This window comes from Triplophysa rosa, linkage group LG5, assembly GCF_024868665.1.
Source record: "Triplophysa rosa linkage group LG5, Trosa_1v2, whole genome shotgun sequence".
In the NCBI taxonomy this organism is placed as follows: domain Eukaryota; kingdom Metazoa; phylum Chordata; class Actinopteri; order Cypriniformes; family Nemacheilidae; genus Triplophysa; species Triplophysa rosa.
The window spans coordinates 27,014,966-27,041,035 of record NC_079894.1 but is presented as its reverse complement, the minus strand read 5'-3'; the positions used below and the strand labels follow the sequence as shown (position 1 = coordinate 27,041,035).

At 38.1% G+C, this 26,070-nt stretch overlaps 2 protein-coding genes across 3 annotated transcripts in view; both read right to left on the bottom strand.

Annotated features, from left to right (window-relative positions):
- Window positions 1-15,240, bottom strand: part of gna11b (guanine nucleotide binding protein (G protein), alpha 11b (Gq class)) — a 47,714-nt gene extending 32,474 nt beyond the window's left edge. Inside the window, exon 1 of the mRNA XM_057333325.1 lies at window positions 13,589-15,240. Coding sequence (XP_057189308.1) covers window positions 13,589-13,724 — 136 coding nt within the window. The 5' untranslated portion in view covers window positions 13,725-15,240. The remainder of the gene's footprint in view (window positions 1-13,588) is intronic.
- Window positions 15,241-19,523: 4,283 nt separating this feature from the next.
- The window catches only part of LOC130554797 (CUGBP Elav-like family member 5), a 153,229-nt gene continuing 146,682 nt past the window's right edge, over window positions 19,524-26,070 (bottom strand). For both annotated transcript variants that reach the window (XM_057334667.1, XM_057334668.1), the window contains one exon: window positions 19,524-25,260. The gene's annotated coding sequence lies outside the window, so the exon portion shown is untranslated. The remainder of the gene's footprint in view (window positions 25,261-26,070) is intronic.

The following is a 26,070-nucleotide window of genomic DNA, read 5'->3' as shown; positions in this document are numbered from 1 at the left end:
TACAAAAATAACTTATTTCCTGACTTCCCTTACAAATATTCATGCAGTTTTCAACTCTTGCTTTTGATGCATTTCTGTAAAGTTTTGTATTTATAATTCATTAACAATTTTGGGTCACTCAGGTATGCAATAAGGTTTACAGGTTGTGGTTTTTTACTAAAAAGTCTCATGCAGTTTGCAAAGTATATAATAATAGGCTATTGAAATAATTTAAATGTGCAATTATTTAATAAGAGATCACTTGTGTAATATATGCATTAGACATAAACATTGACTTTACTAGTGTTGCTTATGTTTATATTTTGCCAGCACAGTTCTTATGCAAAATAGTTAGTTATTAAGATAAATAAAAAACACATGCAGAAATCCACAAGAAACATTTATTAATATACTGACAGAAAAAAGAACAGAACAGTATGTTTTAGAGAAGATGTTTATTGCACATATCTTTTGATCATTTTATAATATTTCTTCCTATAATACAACATATAACACGTACGACATGCATTTGACGGGAAGCGGTCACGTAACGTTAAAGACTCGGACTCGAAGACTCCGGTACAGGCTGCAGGTTTGCCTAATCATTTCTCTTTCCGATATAATAGAACGAAAGGGCTCGGACCCGATGACTCGAGAGATGAACTAATCATTTCTCTTTCCGGTATAAAAGAACGAAAGGACTCGGACCCGATGACTCGAGAGACGAACTAATCATTTCTCTTTCCGGTATAAGGACTCGGACCCGATGACTCGAGAGATGAACTAATCATTTCTCTTTCCGGTATAAAAGAACGAAAGGACTCGGACCCGATGACTCAAGAGACGAACTAATCATTTCTCTTTCCGGTATAAAAGAACGAAAGGACTCGGACCCGATGACTCGAGAGACGAACTAATCATTTCTCTTTCCAGTATAAAAGAACGAAAGGGCTCGGACCCGATGACTCGAGACACAAACTAATCATTTCTCTTTCCGGTATAAAAGAACGAAAGGACTCGGACCCGATGACTCGAGAGACGAACTAATCGTTTCTCTTTCCAGTATAAAAGAACGAACGGACTCGGACCCGATGACTCGAGAGACGAACTAATCATTTCTCTTTCCGGTATAAGGACTCGGACCCGATGACTCAAGAGACGAACTTATCCTTTCTCTTTCCGGTATAAAAGAACGAAAGGACTCGGATGCATTGACTCGAGAGACGAACTTATCATTACTGTTTCTGGTACAATGTTGCACTTTTGTGCGCAGTCAACACAAAATGAACGAATCACTCTCTGAGACGGTCGTTACTCCCGAGTCATGTTAAAGATTGTTCATGAACGACCCATCACTACACAGAACATACTTTGACAAGTTGTTAAGTACAGGGAATTGTGTGCACGCGACCACTGTATGATGTCAAATGATGTCGCGAGTGGCGTGTCTGCGCAGCTCGCGTTGTATTGCGCAGCTCGCATGGTATAAGAAGATGATTGTCTGCCAGAATTAGCATGAACTCTAAAGTAAATTAAAATACAAAATGATGTACAGCGGCAAACATAAATTCACGGAAGAATGAATTCACTTTTACATGTATATATATATATATATAATCTGTATGATCGAAAAGATCGAGAACATATCGAGCTTCATAAAACATGCCATTAACGTTCAAAGTGTGATGTCACCAGTAGAACATATTTCAGTTGGGAACATCTCGTACGTAGAGCCTTTTTAACCTGAACAGCAGCACATTTTATGAATGGTTGTTGATTACATCATTAAGAAAACATGTTTCTTAAATGAGCAATCAGAAGAGTGGTCACACTACAGCAGAGGGGTCTCTCCTAGTCATGAATGTCTATCTTTCAACAGAGTTCAGTTCCAAATCAAACGTCTAGGCCTTTGGGCTTACACGATGATGTTACAGAACCAGTCAATTCAAGTATTTCAGTCGGACTTTATTGTATGCCTGTTGTACCAAAGTAATAATGTCAGAATTTGGCAAATCAAGAACGTATCCATCTCTTTTACACTGCCTACGCGAAAGCAGCACGTTCGTGTTGTTCACCCAGCACATGCAGAGAGAGCGTCTACAAAGTATGCCAAAGACTGATTAACGAAAGCCGGCAGTGCCACTCGGCGCTCTTGTGGACAGCTATTTAAGTCATAACAAGGCAACAGGCAGATATGAACGTTGCATTTCTCCCTATTTATTGTAATGGCAGTGGCGCATCTTGTTAAAGGTGCCATGAATTAAAATCACAATTTTAACCCGAGCTTTTGTTATATAAGAGGGAATCGTATTCACGCAAACATCATGTAAATGTCAGAACTGAAAACGCCCTTGTTACTGAGATTACATCTGTTATTGACACCAGGCCCAGCGAACGGCACGTTCTGGAATGCACCTATCTATGACGACATTGATAGGTTGAACCCCACCTCCAAAGAAAAATATCAACGACTACTTCTCCAGCCCCGCCCACTGGTTCGCGCATGACAGAACCTGTTGCGCGGAACCAGATAGAGCGAGCAAGCAATAAACAAACATGTCGTTAAAGATAGCTAAATATTGTGCCATCCGTGGTTGTGGAAGAATACAGTCGCACCATAACCTTCCTTCGGATTCCGACATTAGGAATGCGGGGTTAAAATTTATTTTTAAAGACGTTCCAGCTCATGTGGGAAAAACATGGAGCGTTTGTTTGTTTCATTTCTCCGAGGATTCCTTCGTGAACAAGGCACTGGATTTGTGGAGAGACTAAAATTAAAAAGCAGTGCTGTGCCGTCCATATTGGATCCGATAGGAATGGCGCAGCAATCTTATGTGAGTAAAACATTTTTGTACTATGCGTCACTATTGCTTTGTTACTGATCTATTGATCTATGCAGAGGTTGTCTGTGATCTTAAAGGCGCAGTTCTTGAAAATCAGCGGCCACTAGCGTTGTATTATAGTTTTGCAACGAATCTCTGAGTCATTTGCTCACCCCTCCCTTTCGAAGTACGACGGTGGCCGCAACAGTAAAAAAAGATGTCATCTACTGAGACAGCGGATAGCAGTGATACAAGCAACGATGTTTCTTTACAAAGGTAAGGCAATATATTAACGTAATTAATCATTTAACATGTATTCTATTGCGAAAGTTACTGTTACAATTCTATAATTAGATATATTTCTTGCGTGCTATCTAGTACACGCTGAGAGTAGGGAAGTAACTAAAGTTAGCTAATCGTAAATAGCAACGCTGTTCAAAGCGTTTGATCTGACAGCGACATAGGCAGTTAGGTGTAAGTTAGTAGACGTTTGTCTCCCCCTTTGTAAAGTCAGGAACAACAGGAGTACGTACCGCAGGGATGGAAAAACATTATTATTCGGAGGTTATATGGCCATTTGTATAAAATGCTAACGTAACCGTTTCAACAAAACAGTTGTTTGGTAAACATTGAAAAAGTGGAAACATTGAAAATGTTGAATTATCTTACCAGTCTAGCAGAAAACAGGCAACTTCGGCGTCGCCTTGAAAACATTTGTTTTTCAACAGTGCCTTCCATCTGGTAATAGATACACCGATGTTTATCTTGGATTTCTGCCGCCGTTTGTCTCTAATTCGTCTGGCAGCATCACGTTTGCGCTTCTTTGACGACGGAGATTCACGCTCTGTCGGCTCTTGTGCACAATACGCATGGTCCTCCATTTTATCAAAACTTCTAAGACAGAACAATCAATTGCTTCAGCTAGACGACGACTACTCCTCCTTCTCTCCGTACTACGACTTACTACTTCAACTCAGTGATGACGCAAGCTGCGTCTAAAAAAACACACGAAGAAGACCAACATATACGAAACGCGCTCTGTAGAGCTGTTTGTCCGTTAGAGCTTACTGTACAAAACATGGCTGCGCAACATAACAAATTCCATGTAGATAGGCCTGCTCCCTATGTAGATACAACTGGTTTATTCTAAGGTAATAAAAACATAACTTGTCATTACGTAAGGTTTTTATACACATCTAAAGACACAGTTTTGTATGTTATATTGCATTTCTGTTAATAGATCATACAAAACATCCCGCATTGTACCTTTAAGCCCGTGCGAATCGGCATCTCTGTGATTTGGCAGGCTCATATATCATTTTTCAAGGTTTTATCCACCGTTTGCAAATAATGGAGGCTGTTTGAAGTGTTTTGGTATTATTTCGGGTGCTGGGTGATATCCATAAGTTACCGGGAGTCTCCCGTTTGTTTATTTATCATGGAAACTCGTAATATTTGAGACCCGCGATCGCTGTGATCTTTTGTCCGGTTCGCGATCACGGGTCTCAAATGCTGACAGGTACAGTCATATATCATTAAACGCAATACAAGTATAGGCTATACAAACTATACGCAAAGCCTTGCCATCACATCCGCGAATGCGTCACATGAAATACTGATGTGGGGAGGTAATTTATAAATCACAAGGTCTCCATATAATGCTAATGCCCTGCGAAAACTGTGAATGGTGCTAATGTGTAACCTAACGTTACATCTCGAACCAAATTCACAGAAGGCTCCAACTACGCAAACTGCTATCCAATCAAAGCGGTGGGTGTTTACTTACAAAGTCTTCAATGCGGCACGCCCATTAAAACAGAGCGTTTGCAGAGCTGGCCTCAAAACCTGGGTAGAAAATAGCCTATTACTTATTCATTTTGAATGTAAAAACCATGCGAACGTCATAAGTAGACCTCGTACAACAGTATAAAACAATAAACACCACGTCATCGCACCTTTAATGTCTATTATCTTTGGCTGTGCCCACTGAGCAGTAGTGTTTGCAGTGATAAATGCGCATTGTGCGTTTAAAGCAATCACAAGTTAGCTTTATATAATTTAAATACACGGATGCACAAAACCTCTTCAAGAAGCTATTTATTGATGAACAGTAAACAAAGAACTGCTGTGAGCTGACAGTGCAAATATACTTTATATATATATATATATATATTTATTTTGTATTTTTGTACAAGTAAAAATGTATAACTTGTATAAGTTGATTTTTGCTTAAAGAGAAGAGAATAAAATAAGTCAAGTAAAATAAAGAGAACTGCAATAAAAGTTTTTTCCTCTTAACTTCTTACTGTCCCTGTCACATAAGCATAGAATAATTACAAAACACTTTAATGTGCCAAGCTATCAGAACCGAACCGAACTGAAAACCGTGGGTAAAAAAACGAGGTACGTATTGAACCGTGGGTTAACTGTTTTGTTGCATCCCTAGTGTCTAGTTTCATCTCCAGAAATACATATATTACAGAGGAGAGCATGGACGCAATATGTAGAAGATTTTTGCCAAAGTATGACCTCCAAATCTATATAGATCTAAACATCACTATTTAATGTTTTGGCTCAATACAAGCAGAGCAAACTCCTATAAAATCTCAAATAAGTTTATATTGTTATAAACCAAATTTTGATCTATAACTCTTAAAGCGGCCGTGCTACGGTGTTTCATGCATTCCGAGTTATTTACGGTGTTAAACGTGTTGTCATCTCATGCTTGACATGGTCAACTTGTCAAAAAACGAGTTGGATGTATGGCGTAGTATTTCTGTGCTCGATACACTCCCCCAGCGTTTGTACAGGTTTCGGAACGTTTTTTTCAAACATGAAAATCCGTTTCGTAACAACTTTTCTTTGTCCCTTATTGGACAATTCTCCCGGAAAAGCACGCGGCACGCTTCAACCAAGGACAGCGGGAGAAGGAGCATGCGCACAAGTTACTTTCACTTGCGTGCAGGAGAGAGTGAGAGCACTACATTCGCGAAGTTCAGCTGTATTTGTTTGTTCACTGCATTTTGGTGATGAATGTTATATAAACGGTGGATATAACGCTGGATTTGGAGATCGTTTGAATCTGATAGATGGAATGGTGGTCCCAGCGATAAAAGATGCCGGACATGTACCGCATACGGTAAGTGAAACTGATGTCCCTCCCACACGCGTCGTATGTTTTCGGAAATAATCATACAGCTGTATCTGTCTTTTATAAATGTGATCAAACTAAAGACTCTACAGATATTTGAAGGGTGCGATACTATTCTGCAAGTACTCAAGATTAACATGAGATATGCAGAAACTGTCTGAGATACGGCCGCTTTAACGATTATTTGCATCCTTCAGGCATAGTCTGATCACCTTCATTTAAAGCTAGATGCACGGCTATTAAGACAAAAAACAACAATGCTCCATTTCAAAAGTCTAAAATACTCTGAAAATCACATTATGAATATCATTATAGATTCTGGTTTGCACATTAGTGAAAATTGGGCATTGTCCCAGCATGTTACACCAGTGAGTGTCACTTCAAGACATTATCAGAAAAATATGTATGGTCAGTGCTGAAATTGAAACATGTTAATATATGTTTAATGTACACAAATAAACAATACGGTTACAGGGCCTGAAATATCACTCTAGTGCCACTGGAAGCTTAAATAAAGTCAAAACAATTCATGACATCACAGAACCACACAGTATTATAATAAGATTTGTGGCTATGACGTCTGAGTTAGGTTAGGCCAACATGGCTCTCTGAAAGAGATAGTTCACCTCAGTGCTTGAAATGAAAGTTCTGTCATAATTTTCTCACCCTCGAGTTGTTCTAAACCTGTATACATTTCTTTGTTCTGTTGAACACAATGAAAGATATTTGGAAAAATGTTAGCAATTGACATTTTTGAGACATTGACTACCATAGTAGGAAATAAAATGGTAGTCAAAGGTGCCTCAGAACTAGGGATGTCAATTTAGACAAATTACTCGTTAACATTAATACTGAAATATTCCTCTGCGGTGGCATATAGGCATGACAGCGCGCAAAACGCCATATTCCTCACCTGAATAAAAAGGTTTCTAAGTTAAAAAAAATGCCTAGTAGCATTGTTAAAATGAATCTGTGTGATTGATAATATAATAAAATTATGTATTTGATAATTAAGCGTCTGCGTGAGAGAATAGGTTGATTTGTTATTATAAGCGTGTTATTTTCTTTCTAAATGTGCATAGGACACAGTATTACATAGAATCTGTAGAATTCGAAAAAGGGCATTTTAACTCACAAATGTCCATAACGCGTTACAGCCTTTAGCGGTCCTGAAGTTGAGACTTGTGTCTCACACTGAGGCATAATTTGCAGGTGGGACGAGTGGGACATGTCGCCACCACTTTTTGCCAAGTCAATTGTGTCCCGAGCACTTATTTGAATAAAACTAAGCTTGTGGAACAAACACGCTGTGAACGCGCCGCTTGCGCATCCATTGTCCAAGCACAAAAAATGTGTAAACCAATAAAGAAGTGTACTTTTTAATTATTCCCACAGAGTTTTTATATAAATATTTTCGTTATTAAAGTATTGTTTTCCATTGATTTGACCGACCCCAGCGGGTGGGGGTGGACTTTGTCCCCACCACTTTTGAAAACAAAGTTACACCACTGGTCTCACATAAATAACATCATTATTTGTATTACATGAGCAGAAGCTAAAATAACAGTTAAATGATGCGCTAAACCATTTCGAATAAAATAACCGATAAGCTTGCGATCCACATGCGATCAATGCAAACCTAAAAACCCTGATGGTACTGTTCACCTTAGGAATGCCGGTGAGGATTTAATAAACTTGTGACAACATACGTTACCGATACCACACATTATAAAAGAAAATATATTTGCATTTTGCATCTATAGCGCTTATTTTTTTCTTTGACTAAAACAAATGCTAAAAATGTTTCTTCATTATTATTCTTAACGAAAAACTCAACAATCATAAAACAGCCAAGTATCATTACAAACGCACTTAAACTTTTTAAAACATGGTAAACTTTTACTAACAAAGGCGGATGGTATCCAAAGGAAAAACAACATTTTCTTTTGATACCAATAGTTATTCATTCATTATTTACTTTTAATTAAACAAAAAAAAATAGCACACTGACAAACTTGCTTATATGAAACAGAATGTTTATTAACAAAACGAATAAGACTGATAACATTGTACCTGTTTTGTAACGTAAATAAATTCAAAGATCTTCAGATTTTCCCCCTACTTCAACACAGTTTGTGGTTTATTATTATTTTAAATGAAAATGCAACAATAAAACAAGGACAACGCTACTTATATTAAACGAAGAAATAAAACTTTTATTAATAAAAGCTCTCCTCCGCCTTGACCTGTCAATCATTGCGCCTCACGACTGCAACAGCTGCAGCTCCCGCTGACAGACATGCGCCTCGCAAACTCTTGCGTCCATTGTTCAAATGAACTTTCTTTTTATTTCTATAAAAGAAAAGTGCAAAACTAAAGTGTGTCCGTAGCCAAGTAATGTAATAAGTGGATAGCCATTGCATTTTTCCATGAGTCTTCTGTATGTGTTATGCGCATAAGCCGCACGCATGTGCATGACTCGAACTTCGATCATCATTAAGTTATTTCGAGTGAACTGTTATCGACAATTAATCGATCGTCGATTAATCATTAACATCCCTACCCAGAACTGTTTGCTTTCTTAAATTCTTCAAAATATATTATTTTGTGTTCAACAGAACAAAAAAGATACAAAAAATGATCCCACTATGGTAGTCAATGATGTGCCAGAAATGTCAGCTGCTAACATTTTTCAAAAATATCTTTATCTAAATATCATATAGTTTTGTGTTCATTCCGTACAAAAGGAATTTATACAGGTTTGCAACAACTTGAGGGTAAGTAAATGATGACAGAATTTTCAGTTTTAGGTGGAGTATCCCTTTAACTATAGGGAAACGCAACACAGAGTTTTAAAAAATCTTCTGTTAAAAGCAATGCTTGATATTTATGTGTGGTATGTGTATTTATGTCTCTGAAACAGTTAAACAATACATTACACAAGAACCCTATTTTAATATAATCAAAGCATGTTTTTTTTAACTAAATAAACACAACAACGCTGTTTAATTGTTAACCACTATTTATGAACCAATACAAATATACTGTATATTTAAAAAAAACATTATGAACTTGACAATATCGAATAGGCACTTCTTAAACAAGACTTCGAAGTGATAACAAAATCACATCATTAAATACTTCACATGAGCCTAAACTGATTCACTGATATATAACCCTAATAACCATCATTTGTCAGGACTAAACTAACCCAAGCTTCTACACAGAATGGTGTAGAAGTTGGTTAACCTTGGTTAACCCAAAGCAAACATGGTATCAGCAGTGCACTGGAAGCCAATGTGTTCACAAAGCCTTTAAAGGATTTGGCTAATCCAGACTATAGCTAAAGCTCATCTGGTGTCAGGCTGACAGCTTTAATTTATTTAAGATCGGCCATTAATAGGATGACCGAGCACCAACAACAAACTATTTTTTTCATACTTCCTTCAGTCATACTTCCTTTGCACTTATTAATTGTCTTACAGCGGTAAAGGTCAAACTCTTGTATTTTCACAGAGGTCACAGAGCCACGTATGAGCCAATGTGTCCTGAGAATCATTCACCGTTACAGAATCACTTATGAACGTTCTTACACAAAACACTGACTATGACTTTAAAACGAAGGTACGCCAATCGTTCATGCAGGTTTACAAATTATTAAGAACTTTATATGTCTAAATATCCCTAAGGGTGCACAAACGGATAACTGATCCGATCTGTTAACTGATGTGTGATACAAAGTTAAGACAGATAAAACTATTAAACTCAATTAGCAATTGAAAGTCAAGTGGCCCTTCAGTAAGCGCCGCCTCTTTTGATACATATATATATATATACAAGAGCAAAATGTTGTCTGAGCTAGACCCCTTTTACTGGGGCACGTGCCCCATCTAAATCTGCTGTGCCCCAGTATAAATTTCAAGTATAAGTTTTAACAATTTTGTTTATTTGTCAGTGTAATCATTTACATTGATAATAGCGGCAAAAACCATATATATATGCAACGTAGTAACCTAATTCACGCTTGTAAAAGCGAAGGTCTGAAAACACAAACTCGTGCCATACTTTTGCGCAGGAATCCATGTCCGTGCACGTCTGTGTGTTTCCTTGCCACATATGCAGCACGCAGGAGCGCAAGGGTGACGACACGCGACTTAGGGAGGTAGGCTATGAAAACATGACAAAACTAAAGTACGTTTCTAAAAAATATCGATCATTTTTACTCGATAGCCCCTGTAGATGGACATCAGAATCTGTTTGTGCAAAGCAGGGAAATGGAAGCAGAAAGGATATGATGAGTTTGGGGGAGGTAAGACTTGATAAACAAACTACTGTACATCCCCAGCCAGTCAGGTCTCATTAGAGGAAAATGTCTCAGGAAAACCTTTGTCAAGTTTGTAAAACTGCAATGTAGCTTAGAAAAACATTTGTGTTCTGTACTTTCGGAAATGAAATTAATATTTAATTTACTAGCTCTAGTTTAGGACATTACATAAAAAGTTGTCGGTACCTATGGCTGAGATAACCATGTGCTATTATAGGCAGGGATGCTCCGATCGATCGGCCGCAGATCGGTGTCGGCCGATAATCACATTTTATGACTCGATCGGTACTCACTAACTTGGCTGATCTCGCGAACCGATCGCAATTTGATGACGTCACCGCGTGATGATGTCCAGATTCCAGAATGCGGGAGGACGTAAATGATTTGGCGCCGCAGTCATGTCATCGCCTGTGTGGAACTATTAGACGTTTTGAGAAACAATGAAAACTTTGCAATTTGCCGTGTATTTTCCAAAGTAATCTAACGTGGAGGAGCATTGTCCAAGCCGTTTAATACGACGAACTGGCAACTGCAAAGGCAACGGTTAGTAATGTGACTCACTCAGCCATCCATTACAGACGCTCTGAAAAAACATGAACTTTACACACCAGACAGCAAGAAAGCTAAGGCTATAACCGCGAAGATAATTGATTTTGTATGCATTGATAACCAGCCGCTGTCAGTTTAAATGTTTCTGTTTACTTTGTTCTCACTGCAACAGTTGACAAAGTTTAATTAAACATAATGAGTTACATCAAACTTCTCCAATTTGCTCTTTTAGGAGTTTAAGTGTTTTTTTTTATAAATTAAGTTTGTCCTCCTAAAACTTGTATTGGACAATGTTTAAGTTACATCATCAGACTTCTCCATTTTAGGAGATTAAATGTTTATTTGTCCTCCACAGTTTACTATTGGACAATGTTTAAATAAACCTTGTAGGTTGCATCAGACTGGTCCATTTTGTTTCTGTTTATTTTTGTCTTTATTGAGTAACCTGGCATGCATATAGTTTTTTTATTAAGTCTAATTTTACAGGCATATTAAAATGTTCACTGTATAATGAATATATTTTGTGATTATTTAGTACTCTGTTAAAACAATAGTTATATTACATTAACATATATTACATATTTACTGTAAAATATATCAAAATTCTAAAAATATTACAACAGGCAACATCTATAGTATGAATTTAACTGAAAAAAGGTTAACAATGATTAGAGAGCTTACATATAATTTATACAAGGCTTGAAACATCGGAATCGGGATCGGTATTGGCCGATCACGATGACAAGAAATCAGCAAAAATTCTGATCGGAGCATCCCTAGGCAGTACAGTTTAATGCCGTACAGTTGGTTCAAAAAATGAACGAACATGTGCTCTTTATTTTAGTTGGAGCCATAAAACTACTGTTTTTTTTAAATATTGATTGTAAATTCTTGAAAAGATGTAATTGTTCATTGTTATCATTGTGTAATGAATGCAGATGTGCAAGAAACATTTCTCTCTGCTTTCGTTATTTCCATACAGTGCATGCAAACATGCTAATAAAGTTTATGTTAAGTATGTTGACCATACTTAAATATGTTTAAATACATGAATGTTTACCTTCCCCGATATTGTTGCACTGTAGGAATAGTGGTTAAAGCAAGGGAAGTTTGTACAGTGCAGTGTGTTGCACATTTCTTGCACACAACAGGTTTTTAAGAAACAAGTGATAGAAAAGGTAATGGGGGCCTGTGCCCCAGTAGAGCTCTGAGGATCAGTCAATACTATTTTTGAGGAACGGTCAGATGTACACATGTTTTACAAAACAAAATGAAAATCTAAAGGCACAGTTTGGCTATAGACTTCAAGCTAACACACCTGAAATAAACACAGCCTTGGAAAGTTTTATAGAGTAATAAATGGGGTGATTTCCCATTTGACATCTATTACACATACATCACTTAAGTATTCCATTATCCAACTTCCGTTGGACCACATTTCAGCACCAACCTCACACTTCTGTTCATTTCTCCCTATCTGTCGTTCTCCTGGGCTCTGTGTTTCTACTTTATGATCCATTAAAAGAGCAGTTCATTTTGAAGCTTCGGCCGGAAAAACAGTCCTGACTAATAGGAAACGAATGAAGACTGTCCGTGTCAGATATCACCGCTTACCAACTCACTGAGTCACAGGCAAGCTCGCGCTCGCAACTTCACGTATTGATAAAAAAGCACCCAATTCTCCTTCCTCGCCAGGGTCCAGCGTGCAAAGCTCTCACGCCCTCATAAGGCAACAGCCGTCCACCATTTTGAGATAATTCAATCCAGTAACAAATGTTAAATGAAGCAATGGTGACCCAAATTTCACGTGGGCACAGACCACTGAAGTAAAACTCCCATGATGCATACCATGATTGATGTTTAACACTCACGGCTTACAGTTGGGGGTGCCAATTGATTTTTTCTCATTCATTTGAAGATTATCAAGGGATAAATATTACCTGAGTATAAAGAAACGTGAACTGCACTCAAAACAAACACAACCGCTTTGCACGTGTTTTCACTGCATTCAGCGGAGAGTTTCCCTAAAATTTGAATACCGTGGTTTGACAAGATGAATGCTTATCTGCTTTAACCCTAGAGTCACACACAAACCGCAAAACAGTCAAGGGTCATTTGCATTTTGTCACACAAACCACTCTGCATCCTCCAAAACAACTTGGCCATACAGAAGAGATTTCTCAACAGCACATCTGCATTTTTATCTAGAGCAGGCAAAATGCATTACCCAGACAACACAACCCACATCCTCGTTTCAAGGAGCATGCAAGATGCATTTCCCACAGTGGCAGGCAACCACTTTGACTTATTAGGGATACTGACACAAAACTGACAGCTAGATAAACAACATTTCATCTAATGCAGTCATAAGTGGAAAAAGAACTGTGCGATACAGGATCCACTCTATTGGTCACAAAAGCGTGTCTTTGACATGCATGTATAATGTACACAAATAAACACATCTGAGAGAGTGCTGCTGAGATTTGTGTGTGCTGTTGCAAGGCCCTGTCCAGTGTGGCCCCAACGTAGCTAACGCCTTAGCATACAGGCTAGCGCAGATCGCCTGAAAACTATGTGGGGCAATAAACTAAAAAGACACGAAAATGAAGGAAAAACAACATTAGCATAGACATCAAATAAACAAACAAGAAAAATGCCGCCGCGGTAAAACGGAGGTGGAGCGTTGAATACACCCTCAAGTCGCCGTTTAAAACCGCGGCGAGACCTGTGAATGAGTGAGTTTAACGGCGGCGGAATTCATACCGAGCAGAAGCAGCTTCAGCTCCCGCCTCGAGTCGCGCTTGTCCCGGCGGAGCTGCTTATCGATCTCCGCGTTGATTCGTTTCGACTCCTTGGCCTCTTCGCTCAGGCAGCAGGCCATCATTGACTCCAAAGTCATCCCACTGCTTTTCTGAACACAGCCCGGCCTCGTCGGGGGCTTCGAGAAAACAGGAGGAAAAAACAAATAAAAATATCACTCAGTTCGGACGGACGTTGAAAAGAGAGGGGCGAAACTAAAGAATCCCCCCAATCCTCCTCCTCCGAGGAAAAATATTAAGGAGAGGCAAAATATTAAGGAGGGGAAAAATGAGGAGATGATCTGAGGGGGGCTTCGAGAGTGGGGGAGGGGGCCTGCTTCGGTTCTGTCGTGGTGGGCGCGAGCCTCTACCCCGCGTGCGGTCTCACGGAGCTTGGAGAGGACGAGAAAAACCGGGGATGAGGAAGGGAGGGTAGCGTCGAAGAGGAGGAGGTCCGGTAGCCTTATCTCGCAAATGATTGAAAATCCAGGGCAAACTATCCTCGCGTGAGTGCGTGCGACACTCCCACAGCGGCACCGCGGCGGCTCGATCACCACCAACTCGGGTCCCGGTGAAAACGGGAAAGAGCGCGCAGTCTCGTCCACCTCTTTCCAAACGATTCCTCCTCGGCGATGTTGGTGGAATCGCAGCCCGATCGGGGTCTTGCGACGGAACGTCACTGCTTTACGACGAGCGAATGAATAATGCGCTGCGAAAATAGTTCATGGGAAAAAACATATTTCGCTAGTGCTGTTTTATATCATGAACCTCTTGGTCGGTATAGCGTAGAAATGAATTCATGGAAAAAACACCGTTGCCTTTAAAAAATGGATTATAGCACTTTTTGCAGATGGTAGCGTCTCCTCCTACATCATCGGAGCTGCGGGACGCACACTAGCCTGCTGTCAATCATTCCAACGGCCGGCATGATTGACAGGGAGAACTGGCTGGAGCGGGAGAGAGAGGCGGGAACAGTGCGGGCACGCGCTCCGGAGGCGGATAACAGGAACTGTCAAGTTTGGTGGAGTGCTCAAGTCAGTCGGGCGTTCAGAAAGCCTTCACAGGGGTGTGTGTTGCTTATTCTGAGGGAAAAGAGTGTGACAGTGACATTCCCACCAATATATAACTTCATTAGTATTGTTTTAGATAAATTAGTAAACTCTTATTCAAATTGAGCACATTGCTGCATTGTTGCACAAAGTTTCATATTGATCGTTTAGAAAAATACCATATTATTTAATCATTTTATTATGATGCTTAAAACGGATTTCAAAGCACATCTTGTATTGCACAATGTACTAATTACAGTATTTAGTAACGTAGAAGAGTAAATCACAGCTGTGGAACTCTGCCTACATCTAGTGGACACATCATGTATTACACGTGACCTGTGTCCTACTGTAATAAACTGTAATTTATGAGATTTATTAGTAGCTTTGGAGATTCGTATATGATATTCATATTCAAATATAGAAATATAAACCTGAACCCATAATAAATATTTCTGACCGTGCTATAATGTAAACCAACACTTACTCTTTCTTTGTTATATATTTTCCACCTTTTATAATAACAGTAAATTCATCAACACTATGCAGTAGGACAATTGTAACTGTGGGAATTATGTTGCAAATAAAAGCATCTAAAATAAATCAAAGCTACGTTATATTGCATTCCATCTATTTAAGGCTCTGCCTTTTCTTCACTATGTTGGTTCAATTTAAAAAAAAAAAAGTATTTATTCTAATGAAAGGAATTGATATGATATATCCTCGTTTGCATTAAACGATTGAGATTTTTAGAAACATTTAGTCAAGCATTTCCAAACTTTTGACTGGTATTACGTTAATAGATTTTTAATTTAGGTGTTATTCCACCTTTCTTTGAATTGTCTATTTTAGTTTAAAAAAACTCGCTTCTAGGATTGATTTATTATTATTATTATTAAAGCTATATTGAAACGAATATTCCTAGGACAACTTTCAGCAGGAACAATTGACCGAGACAAGACAGACCCAGACTATGATTTCCATCTTTAAAAAGTTAAAGCTGAATATTTTCTCCGATATGAAGACATGTAACGAGGAGATAAAAATGTACTTCAATAAGAAGGACACAACCATGTTGCTTTGTTAGTTTATCATCCTGCTGCTAGCATACTTTTATTTATTTACTTTTATTGAGGTCTCCAACTACCTCTAGTGGACAGTCATGGGAACTGCAGTTCCCTCACCATCACAAGCGCTCCAGCTGGGTTGCCATGGTGACCTCACCACGTCCACAAGAGGGTGATATAAAAACGGGGGAGAAGTACAACTTTTTACATTTTGTGAGACACCAAAAGCACAATTTTAAGCAAACGTTTCACAAAAAGAAGTTTCTGGCTGTCATAGGTTAGTAGAACATGGCGATAATGGTACAAAACAGCTGGTTGGCTGGTTTGTAACTAAGCCATTTTGTTTTAATGAAAGTTTGTAACTAAGCCATCTTGGGTCACCATTGACTTCAATAGTAGGACAAAAGACTACTATGGGAGTCAATGGTGACCCAAAATGGCTTAGTTACAAACTTTCATTAAAACATCTTCATTTGTGTTCAGCACAACAACAAATTGTATAGGCTACAGGTTTGTAACAACAGGAGGGTGAACAAATGATGACAAAATGTTCATTTTTGAACTTTATCTGGTTTAAGGTGACCCAGCTGCTTCTCCAATTTAAACTTAAATGTGTGTCTGGTTTGAAATGAATACAACTGCAAGAGTGAATTAAGTATCCAAATCTCAACCACATAGTGGCACTATTGGCTAAGAGATTTTTGTCCAAAGCATAGAAATCAATGAGTTGGAAATTATATTTTTACTCCTGTCATGGCCTGTATTTCTTGCTCAAGGACGTGTCAAAATTTACATCACAAGATATTTTTAGATCGAACCCAGGTTGTAATTCATTTCGAGAGTTGTGTTGAAGTTGAACCCACGCTGGCAGTTTTCTTCAGAGGTTGAAGGAAAGCCGTAATTGAAATTGATTTGTGCTCCTAATTCTCACAGGTCAGCTGAAATATTAAAGAGTTCATATATCTTGTATATTACTTTGCCATTTGTTTGCCACATAAACCGAAGCGAATCTTCTTAGCAATTATGGCTATACAGTATGTTAGTTTAAGAAAAAAACATCTTCTGCAGCTATATGCAGATAAATAGAAATTTAGGAGTCACATTTTATGAATGGAACTGACTGTGGTTTAGTCCTGAAGAAATGATCGTCTAACACTTTCAAATTCAGCACAAATCATGATGTTTCTACGTACCAGCGAACAGCATCCATGTGAAATAAAAACGATAGGGTTTACATTCATCTTTCTCTTTAAGGGTTGAACTCACGTCCGTTATCCGAGCAGGAAGATAAAACTCTCACTAAACTTTGTTTTCTGCAAACACACTAAACTCGAGATCGCGGTCTGTTGTTCCTTCATTCCTTACATGTGATGAATGTTATGTTCCTGATAAAGAGAGCATAACCTGATCAATGTCTCGTTTAGAAAACAGCACAAGGTCCATTGATTTTCTTCTTCTTTTCTTTTCAGAATGATTCACTCTGATTTAATTGGGCTGTTGGTTGGATGTATGTTCTGCCGGCGCTCTCCTTCATCCCGTGGTCGGGTGTTTGTGAGATAGATGTCCAAACCAACGTTTCTGTTGATTAAAACCAGATCAGGATGAAGTGGCTGTGGCAGCGAGTCAGCACGCAGGTTTGCCAAGCTCAGCAAAAAACACAGATGAGGAAATCAACAGTCTATTAGAGCCGAGAGATCCGTCGGTACACAAACCCACATCTGATTCTGAGACACGTGCACGTTTACTCACTGCACCAGTTTAAGCAACATGTGTTTACCAAAGTAAATAATAAACACATATGAGTCCATTGTTGATGCAATAACATAAGGTGGTGTAACATAAATCATATGGTACTGAAAGTTCATGGTGAGTTTCGGCTTTTATCGAGGACAGTTTGAGACGTTGAGAAGCTAGCTCCCTTAAGAAGCTCTATGTAAGTCTTTTTCTCAGAAGAAATCAGCATTAACCCTCCTGTTTGCTCTCCGTGTAATTCAGTTTTAGTTTAAGAGAAACAGCTGAGAGGTAATTCACCAAAAAATGTACATTTTGGCATCATTTACTCACCTTTCCGATCCTGTCTGATCTGTGGATTCACTGAAAAAAAACTAGTATTCACTTAATTGAGTTGTGTTAATTTGCTTATTTTTTTGCACAGTTTTTAAATTAATTTACTTTAAAAAAAAACAGTGTGCAAAAACGTGCCACAAAATATTTTACGTAGATTTACTTAAAAGAACGGTATGCAAAAATTTAGCAAATGAACAGAAATTTTAGTTGTTTTTGTCAGTGTTGCTTTCAACACTGGCAGCAGTTAGCCTATATGTTTTATGATATATTTTTATTGTTTATCGTTGTTTCTTATTTTTCTTATATTATATTACTATTCATTTTAATATTTGTAGCTTTCCTGTTAATTTTTGGTTAACTTTTGTCAGTTGTCATTTTTTATATTGCTACGTTCATATTTTTCCTTAAGTTTCACTTTAAATTGATTTCCAGTTAAGAATGTTAGTGCCTCAACTTATTTCAATTTATTTCTATGACAACATTTTTCATTTTCATTTAGTTTAAGTTTCCTAATATTGAAAATCTTCTAGAATAATATTTAGACTTAATTTACACCTAATTTAAATGACCAGAAATGTTTGAATATTTCTAGTTTCCAAAACTTTATTGCCCTTCCTGGAACACACACGAATGTTTACCAAAACAACCGTTTTCAATGCCACTACAATTTGACCACAAAAGTACCAATAAGGACACTTTATTGTACATCTTATGGAGTAGCTGTTTTACACCTGCTACTAATGTCTGTTCATTGACATCAAATCTGGTGCAACTTGTCTTGATGTTTCATATTTAAATGTACATGATATGAGCACAAAGGAGATGTTTCAGAAGACTGGACTACAGTGCACAAAATAAATAGGGAATACTTTGTAAATTTTTCTTTTTCTAATTTAAACATCACCTGTTGTGTTCAACAGAATAAAACAAAGACATTCTGAACAAAACAATAGGAAGACAGTATTTTTGTTTTTTGATGTACTATTCCCTTAAGAGGTCTCATTTGTGATATTTCCTTCTCGGTCTGCTGGACCATCAAATGTATTTAGCTGTGGATGTTTATTATTACACGGGCATGATTTATAAGGATTGAAGCGGGCTGGATGCTTGTCCTTCATGCTCAAACAAAATAAATCTTTCTAGCTGTATTTTGTGTTGAATATCTTATATTGCTTTCAGGTAATTGCCCTCAAACTCTGAGGAAAGTCAGAACACTTTCACCCTATGAAGGGAAGACTCACAGTCAGTCCCACAGGCCATACCATAAACCCAATGTGTTAACAATGCTAATTCATAATCTGTGATATGGGCCGACAGCAGGACCATAATACACAATAGATGAGGACAGATTCTCAAAAATAATGCCAATAAAGATGAACCGAAGGATTCAATCTTTCAACAACTAAACTAACTTTTTTAAATGGCTGTATGCAGTTTATGAGACAGCTTTCCTTCTTAAAGACATAGTTTCAGCAGCAACAACATAAACAAACGTTACAAGGCCCAAACTTAACTTCTGCTAGACCTCCCCAAATAATCTATAACTGTTGAGTAGTTTTAATTTCATTACATTTTAAACAATAAATATACAACAAAATATGAATACAAATGAAACAAAGTCAATTGTTATATTAGAACCAAACTCAGACCGGAAGTTAACTTCGGGCCAGACATTTTTGACACAATATATTGAGACGTGCAAGTGATCAAACAGTGCTGGTGAGCATTTCTCATTTTTATTGTAAAATTGAAAAAAGAAGAAAGACAGAAAAAGCCCCATTAAGCATCATTCATACATAATGTCAGAAATGATCAACTTAAAGTTCATATGTACCTAAATATACAAATAAAAAATGCAAATGTTCAAATTCTAACGACAAAATCATTTGAAATAAATAAATGACCGAAACAATAAATAAAACACCATCGTTAAAACCCTTAACACACTGAATTGTCAAAGCAGCAAGTTCGGAGGAAAGATGATGGTCCGTTTTTCTTCGAAAAGAAAAGGAAGGTTATCTTGTCTTTGACATCTCCATTAAAAGGCTTAAACTCATTGTGTCCCATACTTCCCTCCATAAGATATAAACATAGATTCATTATTTAGCTTACATCTGTTTCGTATATTGTGCTAAGAAACCCTACAATATAACACAATCGTTCAGAGCAAACCCAACCCAGAGCTCCGTCGATGTTTTCTGTCCCTTTACAGCGAGCCTGGATTTTGCGAATCGCTTCACCCGGACAGAAAATAACCGGAAGCTTTGTACTGTACGTCTCTAACCCATTCTACCTGAAAAGAAGCTTTCTGTGCTATCAACAATCCCACCAAATACATAAGACAGATTTCATAATTCATTTTCAAGCGCATCCCTTTGCATTCAATGACGTATATAAAGAACCACATCATACCGGTATATTATCTAGAACATCCTTAACCCCCCATTTCTTCTGTACAAAACATTCTGGATGCAACAAATGACCACAAACCGAAGCTAACATGGAGTGAGACTGGAATAGAAAGCTTGAGGTTCGTATGTTTTGATACTGTATGCAGCGTTGCTCTAGCAGAGTACTGTGGCAGTATGAAGGAGTATGAAAGAAGATAACATGGCTTAGTTCAGGTAGTAACATCATATGGATAAAAAACACAGTTTGTAAAACATACTCCCGAAATAGCCCCAAAACCTGAGGAGCGTGACCGGCGACTCCCGCGCTTGGATTCTCGATGCGGCGCTACGTCGCCGTGATAACCGCAACCTCCGCCAGCGCCTCGGTTTCCTTGAAGCTTTGACCTTTACCCTCGGAGGTATTGGTTGAAAAGGAAAATAAAATGCGGCGCAACAATGCGTTTTTATGTTTTCGAAGCCTTTTACTAAAAAAAAAGTGTCTCTACGTTTCTAGCAGTAAGCATGCACAAAGAGTGAGCTCGTAACTATAGGCGGGGCAAGCTAAGAAATAAGAACTATTTTCTTTCTCTTTTTTTTTTGGCAATAGAAAGACTAGAAATTGAAACAGAACGTGAATCTTCATGTTTGTACATCGTGTATGTAAGGTTTAGCTTAAAAACATCTCGAAAAAAATCACATGTGCCACTGCTCGGTACAGCTGCCGCACGGCTAGGAATGTTCTCCGTTGTTATGGGACACGTTCCGAATGGCATACTACATAAAAACGATATATGCAGTATGCAACAACAAACAAACCATCTTTTGACGGTGCGTATTCTATTCTGCAAAACATGAGCGGAGCTTGCGTATTGTGTTATGTCGTTTTATACATTTTGGCAAATGCAGGTCATCCGGGTATTCCATGCGGACGGAAAATGTGCATGTTGCGCACGGTATACTTAAGTAGTATGGTAGTATGCCATTCCGAACACATCCGTCATCTCACTGGATCCTGTCTGGGAATGATGGTGTCGCTCTCCGAGGTGGTTAAACGGTTTAGTCAAGGGAGCAGATTTGGTCGTGACGCTACATGAGGCTTCTGAAGCCGAGATGAAAGAGTCTGACATCATTTATTATGGAAGGAATTTTAGCATGTTCAAAGTTATGGTATTTATATCGAATAGGTGCAGAATAAAAGCGTGCCTTTCAATGTAGCTCATGTAGTCACTTTCCGTTGGGATGATTTGTGTAGAGTAAAAAATCGATACTTATGTGCCTTCAATAAATATCTCGACTGTACATGATGACACCGTGATCAGATTAAACGTAATAAAGGTTCTTATCAAGAACTATATGTCTGTTCTTGGGTTGGCAATATGGCTCTGCAAAGATCTAAAAAGTTGTTGACGTTACATTATAGTTTCTTTAGATGGGTGAATCGGTTCTGTTAACAGGAAGGGTGAGGACCACCTGCGTTTTTCAGAAGCACCCATTTTTCTATGACATCATATGATCGATAAAGGTTGTTCCATGACATCACAGGAACATCAGGTTCTTGGATGACACCCTTTAGGTACTTACAAATTTGTCTTATGACATCACCTTTATATTTCAGAGCGTAATGTACTGTAATACTGTACTTTCAGCGGACAGTTTTGATATTTAGTGTACAGTGTGAGAGGAAACAAGAGAAATGCTGTATTTTATGGATTTAGTCTACCGCTAGGTGTAAATGTTTGGATGTTACTTTTTTTTGTATATCTGTAAAACAAACGTTTGCACGAATGTCATGAAACCTGTCAGAGACATGTCCAGGTAGAATTTGAAATTTAAACAAAACAAAAAAAATGTTTTTGCCAATCCCAATAAAAATTGTGAAAGTCACAATGCAAGAAATATATTAAAGGTCCTCTACATAGCGACTTCTGGGTAAATTTGGTTCTTGCTTTTCAAAAATTTTCACAAGCTTATATTGGCACAACAGAATTTTTGTGTGACCTGTCAAAATGTTCAAATCCACTTTGTCCCATAAATATTAAAGATGGAGGGTGGAAGATGCTGTCCAATCACTTCAGCTTCAAATTTCCTTGAAATCGCTTGAAAGAAACGGTGCTGTCCTGGCACACGGCACATTTGCGCGGTTCATTGGTCACGGCAAGACAAGAGAAATTCTGCTCAGGAACCAGATTACTGTTTGGTCCGAAAAGGTTTGAACGGGTTGAGTAGGTCAAAACAACTAAGCATGATGTTAAAGTCAACATGAAACTCAACCTCTCGTTTTTACAGTTGTTGCGTTTTGTTGAGAGATTATGCAAATATTTATCTTTGGATAACGTGCATCGATGAATCATGTACAATATAACCAGCAACAGTGTTAAAAAAACGTAAAGAGGCTCAATGTTCATTTCATTTTGACTTTAAAAGATGAACAATGTTCTCGCTGGTTTGTTTACGAACGTTTCCACCTCCGTATATACTCTTTTGTTCCTTTACAAGACTAAACTATCATTTTCCTTGGTCGTTTAGGCCCGTGGCCCCGGCTCTACATAAGTACTACGTTTACATAGGCATGCACAATACAGTGTAACTATGAGCTATTAGAAAGTTCATTTAACCTACACGTGAGATACCTGAATAAAGCATGAACAGAGAAGAACTACTGTCTCGAAAGAGTCTCGAGATTACAGATGTGAACCGAGACGTGGTAATATCTCTGTGTGCTGTGTCACGCTGTCATACGCTCTGATTTGTCTAATAGAAACGTTCTAGAAGGCTCTTCTGGCAAACAGCATATCAGTGCAAGTCACTGATGCAAATTCAAAGCTTAATGTTGTACTATGGCACGATTGTAAATGAAAGTTCTTCATCTCTAAACAGCCCATTCTCACAATGGAAACGCCAAGCAAAATGTCTTTTTGTGGCCGTTTTTAGGGATAGTTTCGATCATTTATTGACCTTCATGTCATTCCAAACCTGAATGAGTTTCTTTCTTCTGCAGAACACAAAAGAAGATATTTTGAAGAATGTTGATAACCAAACGACATTGGTCCCCATTGACTTCCATTTGGTCCCCATTGACTTCCATTGTATGGATCACGCATAGACCACTTCACAAAACGCAAACACTGGTCCGGTTTAATTTTGTAATTTTATGATTATTTTTGAAATCTTATATATATGGTTAAATCTTAAAGATATTCGTGAAACATTATGATTGGGTTATAAATGTTATCTTGTAGTTTGTTGAAATGTTTGTGTAGTGTTAAAAAACTGATGCGGAAGTTCTTCTGGACCAGCGTTGAACCAACTTCTTCCTTTGGTCTACATATACAAATTTGTCTGTCTGAAGGACAGAAAACATGAAAATACTACATGGTGTGAGATTTTGTTTAATGGCAGTATAGTAGGAATTATGCTATTTGAATGCAAATGCATATATAAGTAAGCTGAAATATGTCACAAAATCAAATATGTGAGCCTGGACAACAAGACCAGCCTTAAGGGTCAATTTATCAAAATTGAGATTTTTACATAATCTGAAATCTGAATATGCAGGCTTTCTATTGATTTATGATTTGTAAAATCAAAACATTGAGAAAATCGCCTTTGAAGTTGCGCTGTAGCAGGCCGTTGCTAAGAAGAAACAGGTTGTTTAACGCCCTCTATTGGCTTACCGCTGTAATGATGTTGTGAAGAGAGCAGAAATTCTAAGCTTTACATAGATACCAAACTTGGTATCTAGCAACAACAGCGAGTGAAATTTGTAGCCGTGTTTCTGGCCATTTTTGTTAGCGATTTTGCCGCATCCACTCACAAAAATAAAGTTTTGATATATTGTGGCTATTGCCACAAACGTTCTCGAGCTACTTAAGACTTAACTTACGTTTTGTGGTCCAGTGTCACATACTGTATAAGTGACATTAATCCGAAATTCAATTCAAAGCCGATATTTGTTTTTAAAAAAGTGATCGAACCCATCCTAAAAGCAGCCACTTTAAAGACATTTCCGGCGTGACGTCTCCTTTAGAAAGCGTGAAGCTCAACACTAAAAGCTGTTGTTTGGCAAATATATCGAGTTAAGCTTTCGTTCTGGTCATTTTAAGATGGCGGATGAATTAAATATCGCAATGGACCGAATGGCCCTGTCATATTTCTTTCTGAAATGCGACGTGGCAATGAAAAGCATTTCAGAATGTGCCCATAACAATTCCATATCAACACACGTCATAGTTTATAACAATAGTCTAAAATACCCCACTAAACAGAATCTACCAACATCCTTACGTTTTTTTGCCCCCATAACCTGGAAACTAGTTTTATTCGATTAACCCCCGTAAACCTACACTATACACCCTGAAGTATTTGTGTCTAACTCTTAATTGGCATATTATATGAATAGCATGTGTGTAGTGTAAGATAATCGATCATCGCGTGGTAATATTGTACATCTTTACGATACCGACATAGATTAAAAAGATTTGGTCCTCTGGTCCCTACGGGTAAGAGAGAGTTCATTAAACTGCGCCAGTGGCGTACACACCAGCTCTGCAGGAGAGAGGGAATATAGAGCGAGAGAGAGAGAGAGAGAGAAAGAGAGAGAATTCTATCCGTCCAAATGACGGGTTACCTTGGATCTTCAACATTAAACCCTCATTATTCCACAGAAGTAAAAGCTACGACTGACGCTTTCCATTAGAAGAGTCTTTTGATATGTGCATGGATTGGTCTTTTGCTTCTAGGTCAGCCGTCGTGAACTCGTAGCCATGCACCGTTCTTCCAAAGTGTTCGCTATGCGTTGTTTTTCAAAAGAGGAAAAGGTTTGTGTCTTTTTTTGTCCTCGTTTCCGGCATCGTCGTCGGCGTCCCCCGTGACGCCCATCTTCCATCGTGGTGGCGACGTGCTTAAGTTAAATGCGATATGTTTCTCCCAACTCCCTTCTGCGCTTGGTTTCTCGCTCTCTTGGTGTGTTTTGTGTTGTTGTTGTTTGTTCGGTCTTTTTTGTGTGTTAGTTTTTCAAGAAAAGTTTCCATCCGTCAAAACATCAAGACTACAACTGTTCAAAACCTGCCGGGGAAAGAGAGAGAGAAATGTCAGAACTCGACTCAAGAGACAGACACATGCGGGAAAAGCTTGGCTACATGGTGACAGCTTGATATCTGGATGTCAAACCAGGAGGCATCAGTCACAGCGAGCGGTGTGTGAAGCTAAACTTGAGGCCTGAGCTTTTGACATCGCATTAAGCGTGATAGAAGCGTGGAGGAAGATGACATGATGCAGGTGTGCTGAAAGATTGCATCAGCCGCCCGACTTCAAGACAACATTTCCGGATTTTCACACTTTACTCTGAATATACACCACGTACTCGAGGAAACACTTGGGCCAATACATTTCATTTTTGCTTTTCATGAATATAGAAATACGTTTTCGTACCACCATCATTAGTAAATATTATTAGTAAATAAGTATGCGTCGTACATTCTACACAGCTACATTTACATGCACAATTTTATGTTTTGAAATTAGTTCTTTTCTCTACTGATAAAATGTGTTTTCTGTAAAGCTGCCTTGCACACAGTGTTGGGTAAGTTACTCTGAAAAGTAATTCATTACTAGTTACTAATGACATATTCAATAGTGTAAGTAGATTACTCTGCAAATGACTCTCTCCAAAAAGTATTTAGTTACTTATTACTAATTACTTTCTATATCCTACATCAACCTTGATTAGTTAAGTGATTCGAGGATAGACACGAAACGACTCTTAATTCATTCAAATAATTATATAAAACTACATAAAGTATTCTTATAACTGACCAAAGTATTACAAATGTGGGAAAGATGCATGCATTTTAAAGTTAGACTTTGAATTTTAAT